Here is a 10,165-nt window from a genome sequence, read left to right as displayed (position 1 = left end):
TATTTATAACAAAATCAATGTCTTTGAAGCCCTACTGTATTGAACTCTTTATTGAAATGACTCGTAAAAACACTGACAGAAATGAATGAAATGACTGATTGACTATTAATATAATTTCTTCAAGTTCGGTAGGCCGGATTAAAAAAGCTTAATGGGCCGCATATGGCCCCTGGGCCGTAGTTTGCCCACACCTGCTGTAGTGGAAGCGGGCAGAATGTATGGATGTGCGCGCGTGCACGTGCGTGTGTGTGTGTGTTTGAGTGACTCAGCTGCCGAGTGAGATGAGGTCAGCAGAGTTCTTCAGCTGATGGTTGCAACGATTCGAGCAGGTACAAAATGCACATGGAGAAAAAACATAAAATAACCCGAGTTTCCCTGAGCAACCGCCGGCGTGAGGTGTGCATGTATTCCACGTTGGATGGCTGTGGTCACCCCACCTGCCCCCCCCCCATGGCCTTCCACTCTGGCTCCAGGGTGGTTTGCCAGGACAAACTGACAAGCCCGCAGCTCAGCAGGGGTCTTGGATTACCCAGACGGAAAAATCTGTCAGAGCCCCCCCCCCTCCATAACCGGGGACTCCTGCTCTTCCACCGGCACTCGCCAGCCCTCTTTTCTTCCGCTCGCTTCACCTGGAAATTTCTTCCTGACTCACTTGAAACTTGTTGCTCGGCGTCGATGAGGCTCTTAAATTAACGACCTCTCAACATCGCCGTTGCTTTTAGCCCGTGGCTGCACTCCCACTGAACCTGCAACGACCCTCTCATTCATCCCCCCCCCCCCCATTAATCCCCAAATAAGCTGCGTGGCCTTGCTGTTAAGAGGATTAAGACAGGTGATGGGGAAGTTTCCCTGTGATTGTGGCCAATATGCTCAGAAGTTCCTGTTTGATCCGTCTTAGAACGCAGCAACCTCGTAAAGGTCAGATCACGTGGCCGGCCAAGGCGGCCCACCACCACCACCACCATCACCACCACCACCATCACCACCACCACCACCACCACCACTACTACTACTACTACAACGGTGATTATTTCCACCTCTTCAACAGAAGAGTCCCCTTGGATTCTTGACAAAAGGAGGATGCCGGCTGAATTTTCACACGCTGTTTGCGCCGCCGAAACGTGCGCCCAATTATTTCAGTCAGCTGACGCGGCTCAGCGGCGGAGATGCAGCAGCAGCAGCAGCGTCGCCAGTTTCACGTCGGCGCGGTAAACAAGCTCGTACTTGCTCAGCGGCCACAGATTGCACATCTTTTTCCTTTTTTTGTTTTTGTTTTTCAAACTCCCGTGAGACAAGTCCCACCGCCGCGCTGTCGCACTGTGGTAGAATTCTGATATAATGACATTCCTATTGAGTAAGAGGAGCAGAGAGATGGAAGAAAAGTTGTTTGTTCTGCCACTTTTAGGAATCCTCGAGGCTTCTCGTTCGTCTGCTCCTTCTGTCGGGCCAAGCAGCCATTTCCACCGCTTGCGCTTCCACTCTGTTGCGGCATAAAGGTGACGCTGCCGCCGTTTAACGACACATTTGCATTCATTTGGACCCCTCACGTGCGAAGTGAGGATATTTGGTCAGAGGAGTCGGTAGCTGGAGTCCCTCCAGACTCCGTGTCTACCAGGCCAAGGGTGATTCAGATGTTTAAAAGCAAAGAAGTTGCTGCACGAGCACATCCAAATATGCAGTTGTGCAGCCTTCAAAGTATTTCCAGGAGTCTTTGACAGACGCACACACACACACACACACACACACACACACACACACACACACACACAGAGCAGAGTTGTTCACAGATGTGCCGACTCTGCACTGCTCAGAAGTGGGTCACACCACTTGTTTTGTGCCACGGTGTATTTTTGGACCTGGAGAGAAGTGTGTTTCCCTCAAGTGGCAGATAAGGCTGCTGTTTTTCTTTCTTTTTTGTCTGTGTGGGCACGCAAAAGAAAGGTGTTCCTTGCACGTGCGTGTGTGTCGTCGGTATCAGAGTAACCAGTGTTTCCTGAACACTCTGCATTTTCACTCAGTCACAGTAACGTTTAGGGAGGGAGTGGCTGCTCGCTCGCTCGCTCGCTCTCTCTCTCTCTCTTGCTCTTTCTTTCTAACCACTTTTCTCTCAGGGCAACCAGAGCCGTAAAAATCATGTCGTAAATCTTGGTACTAGCGCTGGAAGCTCCGGCCCGAGGAGTCGGGCTGGGCCTCGGCTCGGCCGGAGGGCTCATGTGGAGCCCGAAGATGAACCGAGATATCGGAGGGCAGAAAAATCCCTTCCACGTTTGCCAAAACTCTTCTGTTCCTCAAAACGTGGACGACTTGATCTCATAAGAGGTTGTTGTAGGAGTGAGTGAGTTGGTTAGTTTATTTTGAAAGTGTAAAGAGAAATGGCAAAAGCAACAAAATGAGATGCAGTTGTACTGCTACAATTTACATACTCATAAAGCAGGGGTGAAGAAGTGAAGACTAATATGATTGAATCCCACCACACTGAAATTCCCTTGCTTTTAATAATTCCGCACCACCTTTAACACACAAGACATGAATAAGAATGAAATAAGAATAAGAAAGAAAACAAACACCATTGAAAGGTCATGACCTTACCTTCAAAGTATCATCTCTTGATGTATTTTTGCAACCTGTTTCAGATTTGGACTTTTTTCCTCAACTCTTTGCTCAGATTATTCCAGAGTTTCACTCCCGAAACAGAAACACAACGGTTTTGTTTTTTGTTTTTTTTTAAATGTTATGGACACGTGGAATTTCAAATAAAAAAAAAAAGGAAAAAAAAGAACCTCTTAAAGTACACGTTTCCCCTTTTAAACTAAACCTTTGTCGAACGTTTGTTGGGTTTGATATTTAACAAAATCTTCACATTTTAATATCTTTGACTGTAAAGTGAACAGGTGTGTAGTATCCAAGTATCCACTGTTGAAAAGTTCTGGTGTCTTTGCCCCTCCAGGCTGATGACGTTTCCTCAGCGGGAAGCCGCCGGGTCGCTGCCGAGCCCGACCGACTCTTGAGCCAGGGAAAGACCCCCCCCCGCTCCCAGCTGGACTGCCACCTCCGCCATGGACACGGAGTCCACCTACTCGGGATATTCCTACTACTCTGGCCGCTCGCGGGGATCCCACCGACACGGGTGAGCGTGACTTCCTGCCTGCTCGATCGGTCCGTTTCCTCTCTTTTCCTAATATAAGCGATGCGTATTTTTAACAAGGACCCCCTCCACGCTGTGAGACGTCTGTCCTGTAAAGTTCCTTTTACGTGTTTCTGCTGCCACCGAGACCAAAACCTTCAACCTCCCCGCCAAGAAAAGAATTAGAGCAGACTTTTCATTTCTGTGTTTTTTTATTAGCCTTAAAACTCACAACCAGTTGCATTTGATTTGAATTTGTCAAAATGCGAGAAATATTCACGACACATGTATAAAGACAAACAGACGGACCTCTGCTTGCTAAGCGACTCTGACGTATTTATTTCCACTGGTGGGTCACAGAGCGACAGAGAGAGTTCTGATTGGGTCGCAACTTTGTGGGCAGTTTCCCCTCACCTTTTTTTATTTTAAAATATATACATACACATTTATAGAGAAAATGTTTGGCATTTTTATTTTGCGGAGCACACAATGCAATCATTTCAGTAATTTCTTTACGAAATGTGATATAAAGTGGCCTGGTGTCTTTATTTTTGGGTCGTGATTTCATGATGAGGAAAAGAATGTGGGTCCTCAGACTGTATATATGTATGTATATATATGTATATATATGTATACATATATGTATGTGTGTTTAGAACCACTGATTTACACATCAATTTTCAAGCCCGATTTTATAATATTGCATTATTTTTAGATTATTATTATATTTCTATGTTTCTATTTTCATTATTATTTTATCTGTATTTCTGTTTTTCTTATTTTTCTTATTACTTTATCGGGATACTTCTTGCTTTTTCTTTAATGCACAGAGGTAAAAAAAAAAACTGTGGTCGCAGAGCTCGCGGACGGACGTGTGAAAACCGAAACACACTTTCTTTTCCCGCTCACTTCCTGTTAAATCCACGTTGATACACGGCAGGCGGTGAAACCGGATCCCATCACGCGAGTTCGGGTGCAGCGTGAAACTTGGGGCGGCTGGCGGTTCTCCATGCGCGCTCGTCCTTCAAGTGCGAGGGGGGGTGCGGGGGGCGGAGGCACATTAGCCCGTCAGCAGCGGAGCGTTGACAGGTCCCAGGAAGGGCAGTGGGGAGAGAGACAGGTGCTGGAGAGGCCCCTGATGGCTGGCTGGCTGGCTGGCTGGCTGACTGATGGCTCCGCAGATGCACTGAGAGGAGATGAGAGCCACTCCCTGACGGCCCCTCCCAGCTTGTTCACTGTATATCTCCTGCTGCCAGCGCCACCTGCCCTCCGGGGGACACACTTTTGTTTCATGTCAGCAGTCAGGAGCCTGGTGCGTTCCATCTCAATGAAGCAGCGATTTCAAAGGCTTGTTGAGGAAGAGAGAAAGACGGACGCAGACGACAGTCTCGTCTCTCGGGTGTTCTTTTGTTTTTCCTGAATGTAGGTACGGTTATGCGACGTAGCGGCAAATAAAGTGACTCGAGAGGGAAAGAAGAGGTCGAGGGAAGAGTTTGCGGTGTGACCGCTCGCACGGAGTTTTTGCATTAGCTGATCGAGCACCTCGGGGTGTCATACAAATGCGCTGTGTGATTTTTGTGTTTCGTCAGTGCCTCCATTTGCTTCGCCCTTTTTCTCACACGGTGCCAGAAAATGCACACAACAAACAAGATTGAAAGCCGCGTCCTGGTATGACGGCGACGTGACAGCTGCCCCCCAGCCCTCCAGACCCCCCCGCCCCCCTCCCCCCCAAGCTAATTCGCACTGGACTCCCCCCTCCCCCCTCCTGTCCCTCCTCTGCTGGAGTTGCGACTCCTCACAAGGGTCCGTCCTCGTCCTCCTTTCACCGGTATTCCCAGAAGAAGGAATGTGTCCTTGCGTGGGGGGGGGGGGTCAAGGCGGGGTTGGGGGTGGGCGAGGCGAAGAGGTCGCGCTTTTTCAAACTCAAATGGCGGTTGGGGCAGCAATGTAGGCGTGTGGCGGCGGTTAGAGCACCGATGGCCCCGACTCTCCTTCTGAAGTCTCTCCGTTGAGTGACAGCAAAAAAAAAAGGAGAAGGAGGACATTCCGGCTTTGTGCTTCTTCCACTCCCCGCGTCTCAAATGACTGTTCCCGAAAGCCGCTGACTGGCCTCTAATTTGATATTTGCAAAAAAAGAAAAAGGCAAAAAAAAGGCTGGAGGAAATTGAAGCCTTTGCGAGCCTTCATTCAGAGCCTGTAAAGCTAATCTTCAAACAGGAAGAGTCATCAGATATTTTCAGTGGAATTGGCAGCCTTAACTTCTATATGGTCCCACGAAAAAGTTTTTTTTTTTTTTTTCCCAACCTGGCAGGCCCGCTAGAAAATTCCCCAAATCTTTTGGAACAATCTGACATTCCTCTGTAATTGGAATTATTCCGAAAGAGGAGGCGGAATCCCGTCGCCAGGCGGTGACGTTGACGGGATGACAAGTTGTGCTGAGTTGACCTCTGACCTCTCCAGCTCTACCTCCACCCTAGGTCTGACATGCTAGGTTAGGCCCCCCTCCTCTTTCCCAGCACCATAGACGCATGTGACATGACTCTGGGTGTGTGTGTGTGTGTGTGTGTGTGTGTGTGTGTGTGTGTGTGTTTCTCTCCCGCGGCCGCTTCCTAAATAGCTGCTATCATTCTCATGTGCTTGAACCAGGCAGAGGTGGGCAAACTTTGTGACCGGTGGGGCCACAATGGGTTTTAAAATGTGCCAGAGGGGCCGGAGCAGCAGCAGCAGATGGACGGTGTGTAGGAAGGAGGAAAAAAAAAAATCTATCATCAATCAATCATCAATTGAAAATAAACCAAAGCAAAATTGCAACAAAGTCAGTGGTTTGGCGGCATTAAAAAGCTTAGCGGGCCGTAGTTTGCCCGTGCCTGGAATAAGGAGAGAAAAAACAAAAAAGGGGTTCCCAGGACCTAATTGCTGTGCCTCCACCTTGCCAGAACCCTTCCCTTCATGCCAGCCCCCCCCCCCCACACACACACACACACACACTCTCACACACACACACACACACACACACACACACAACTTGCTGTTCCCTATGTGCTGCACAGGTTTCCAAGGGCTGGAAGTCGTCCTGCAGTCAGAATACCAAACGATCTCGGCTGCATGCTGATGAGGGCATATATGCATGTGTGTGTGTGTGTGTGTGTGTGTGTGTGTGTGTGTGTGTGTGTGTGTGTGTGTGTGTGTGTTGCTGGTGAGTTTCAACACAGTGCAATCACCCCTGGAAGCTCGCTGGAAGGTGGTGGTGGTGGTGGTGGGGGGGTGTTAGGAAAACAAGGCGGGAGCAGGGAGGAGCCGCAGACACAGAGGCTGGTGTGTTCGTGTGTTCGCTGCCCGCAGGTCCTCCTCCTCCTCCCCCCCCCCCCCACGTCCTCCCGTCTGCGGCCGCCTCTTGCAATTGTGCGTTTGCTTCGTCTTTTACACCTTTTTCTGTCCTCTGTTGAGGAGACGAGACGACCCAACCTTTCATAATGAGGGGCTGTAACCTCCCCTCCCCCCCCCCCCCCCCGTGACAGGAAGTTGTCCGAGCGCAGGCTTGGAACATTGCCTTCTGTTTTTTTTGAGGTGCTGGTGTGTTTTGCAGCCATTCACTGTCATAGAATAAATCTAGAAAAGTTTAGTGAGCCTTTGAATTCTGCAACTGGCTGTTCAGTTCTGTCAACATTGTCTTGGATGATGCCTTTCTACTATTATACTTTTTTTTTATCATCATTGCTTTTCTCTTATATTGAATTTCTACACCAAAACTACTACTGCTTATTATTGTTCTGATTTTATTTCCCCTACAGTTTGATTCACCAAGAGCTTTTATTGTCAAGATGTTAGTGGACCTTGTATGAGCCTCCCTGTGCTTCCCCTCCCTCTCAGCTGTATTTTGCATTACAAATATATTGTGTTTCTTTCTTCTTTTACTTCTTTTTTGGTGCAAAAACACTAAAACCAAACTTGGATCTTTCTTGTGGAACGGCACTACAACAATAGTGAGCAGGAAGACGCCCGGCCCCGAGGCAAAGGAAGCAAAATGGACCAAACTTCAAATGCCTTGAGTTGATTGTCATTCCGATGCAGCCCTCCAGGGTCGCTTTGCAGTCACAGCTGGTATTCTGCTGTTGGGGCGAGACCTCATTGAGTAGATTGGGCCAACTCTGTGTGTCCATGCTTACTGTGCAAAGAGCTATGAGACGCCTCTGGATGTGGAAAACATTATAACGATGATATAAGTGGATCTAAGCTGAATAATTCATTCTTTCAATTTGATAAATGTAGCTGACCAGTAGCCATGTGATGGCGCCACGGACCCAACCTCCCACCCAATTAATAATCCTAATCAGTGACAGAGTTCGACCGAGCCGACCCCCTCCGCACCCCGGACAGCAGCAGCCATTACATTGTTTAAGGGAGGAATGATGGCTGTAATATATTTACCAGGTTACGTCAACCCCGCTAATCTCCTGGACTTATTAGATAAGGGGTTTGCAGGTCTGTCTGCTGGCCATTGAGGCCCACTGGCTGTTGACGGTGGTCTTCTCACTCTCCAGTGAGTCCAGTGTTTATTTTTCCCTTCAGAGGAAATCGCGTCAGCATTAAAAAGGAAGTGCAAGAATGGCTGGCGGGTGGGGTGGGAGGGGAGGGGAGGATGGGTGAGGCGGAAGGCAGGCGGGTTAACTGGCTCCAACCAGAACGCTGGTGTTGGTAATGCAGCTCTGAGTCCTGCTGATTCCCCCAATATCAAGAGTTAGGGTGCCATATTAGTCAATCTAACGCTTTTTATCGAGCTCATGAAGCCTTATGTTTAGAATATTTCACCCTTTTCATGTCTTAAAAACTGAATAAATCGGACGTCCGTCTCCAGGCCGAAACACTTTTGCTTGTGTTTGCACCCTGCGTGAAGCAACACGAAGGGGTTAGAAAATAATTGAAATGAATGAATGAATGAACGTTGATTGAGGTCACCGGTCAAAGGGGATGGGGACTAGTGGTGCACGGGTCAGGGTTTTTCACGACCCGCACAACCGCATCGATTATCACAACCCGCTGTCATCAAATAGACCGATGTGTCTTTGAACGCGGCTTTTTGTTCTGTCAGAAAGGTGGCTGCAAACGGTCTTAAGAGGCTAATAGGCTAATGTGCTAATTTACCACATCAACCCCAAGCATCTCTCTTTGGGAAATCTAAGTAGAATATAGCAGCCTCGGATAATAAAACCCTTTAAAACATTTTCAACTATCGTTTGTAAAACTCGCTGATCTTTCTACTCTCTGTTGTTGTTGTTGTGCTGCGAGCTGTTCGGTGCTTTCGTGCCGTCTGTGTCAGGGCGCACGGCGGTTACGTAACATTTATGTTCTTAATTTTCGAATAAGTACGATAGCGTGTCCACATAAACTGATTTATTTTTCTTTGTAGTCTGTCAAAAATATTTTTTTTTCATCATTTGTAAAAGTCCCGCCCCGGCCCGACCCCTGCAGGTAACCCAGTGGTACACGCAGGTCACAGGTTGACACAGTGACGGGAGCTCCACTGCTGATGCTTGTACCTCTTTATTCTGCCTCCTCCAGCGGAGGATGCAGGAGGAGACCTGCTGTTCAGGCTGCACAGGATTAGGGCTGTGAGTACAGGGGGTCAGTCCGCCCTGATGGAGCTCATATGTCGGGGGCGGGGGGGCAGACGTTGGCGCTCTCGGGTGACGCGCTGATGAGGCCAGACGGAGGAGGGGCTTCACACGGGGGCCACAGTCCGTCGTCGGAAACGGAGACGGAGGGATGATTTGATTCTCGTGCAGCTGCTCCGCTCTTATCGCGCTGCCGATCGTTTGTTTGGACGCAGGACACTGTGGTCTTTATTCTCCCCGTGACCTGTTTATTGTTTGCCAAGCTGCTGCTGCTGCTGCAAAATAGGGCAAAGAGAAAGACACTGGGAGAGTGGAAGAATAGTCTTTGGGGGCTTGCGTGGATTATACAAGGAAGTGTAGCGCAGGCTACCCACCAGCAGAGGTGTCAAAAGTATTCACATTCTGCGCTGAAGTAAAAGTATGGATACGAGTGCAAAAGTAAAACTCTGGTGAAAGTCAAGGTGATGTTTCAACTCCTTTACTCAAGTGAAAGTAATAAAGTACAGTTTCTGAAATGTACTCAGGCAACGTTTGAGTTTGAGATTTATCAAGTCACACAAACAATGACTGCACGTTCACATTTTTAACAGCGTCATCTAAAAACGAAATCATGACTGAAAAGGCACAGGAGCATATTTTCAGCCTGTCCTAAGACCCATTGAGCCACCCTTCAGCATTTTAATGAATACAAATGAAAAACAAAGACAAAATTCCTTGATATAATAACTGTTAAAGGAAGAAATTATATATTTTATTTATCTTTAACACATCATAAATATTTGTGGCCCTCAAAAATGCCTTTAAAGACCATCTGTTTGAAACACTTTGGTACCTTGGATATACAGACACCTCTTAAATGATTACACTTTGTTTCTTGAGAGCAGAAGAATCCCTGTCTGGGAGTAACGTCGATTGCGCTCCGCACATTATTGCATTATTTGCATTGCAAAAGAAATCTCACGCTCCTCTCCGCGCTTTCTGTCCCTGCAGAGAGCGAAGTCGGGACCATCACCACCAGCAGCACCACCACCACCACAAGTCCCGCAGCAAGGACAGCCGCTCGGAGAAGTCGGTGACCATAAACACGCCGCCCGCCGAGCCGCTGCTGGGCGACTCCGCCCACCACGGGGAGCAGTTCCAGGTAGGGGGCGCCGCCAAGGATCTCACCTTGTCGCTGACGCGGGCCGTCAGGGCCAGCGAGGTCTTCTCTGCTGACCCGAACCAGACTTGGAAAAATACACTCCCATAAATATGACAGTAAAGTTATTTAGCATAGTCTTCTCACATCATGTAATATCCACTTGGTGGCGCTGCTTCCATTGTTGTGTATTATAGTAGAGTTTTTATCCAGTCATATTTCAGCTAGCTTGTGTTGTCAGGTTCTATGGAATCTTCCTTAGGCCTTCAGAACCGACGTTGCATGTTCCTG

At 48.3% G+C, this 10,165-nt stretch overlaps 1 protein-coding gene across 2 annotated transcripts in view; it reads left to right on the top strand.

Moving 5' to 3' along the window:
* Positions 1-2,940: 2,940 nt before the first annotated feature.
* LOC142903642 (vang-like protein 1) overlaps positions 2,941-10,165 on the top strand; it is a 32,987-nt gene continuing 25,762 nt past the window's right edge. The window contains exons 1-2 of one of the 2 annotated variants that reach the window (XM_076049396.1): positions 2,941-3,127; positions 9,727-9,877. In XM_076049396.1, the coding sequence (XP_075905511.1) occupies positions 3,057-3,127; positions 9,727-9,877 (222 nt within the window). In that variant the 5' untranslated portion in view covers positions 2,941-3,056. The remainder of the gene's footprint in view (positions 3,128-9,726; positions 9,878-10,165) is intronic. The other variant, XM_076049397.1, reaches the window with a different exon arrangement.

The sequence above is a fragment of the Nelusetta ayraudi genome, unplaced genomic scaffold (genome assembly GCF_046127955.1).
Source record: "Nelusetta ayraudi isolate G7.1 ecotype Tasmania unplaced genomic scaffold, CSIRO-AGI_Nayr_v1 ptg000114l, whole genome shotgun sequence".
Classification (NCBI taxonomy): Eukaryota; Metazoa; Chordata; class Actinopteri; order Tetraodontiformes; family Monacanthidae; genus Nelusetta; species Nelusetta ayraudi.
This window is presented reverse-complemented; position numbering and strand designations above follow the sequence as displayed.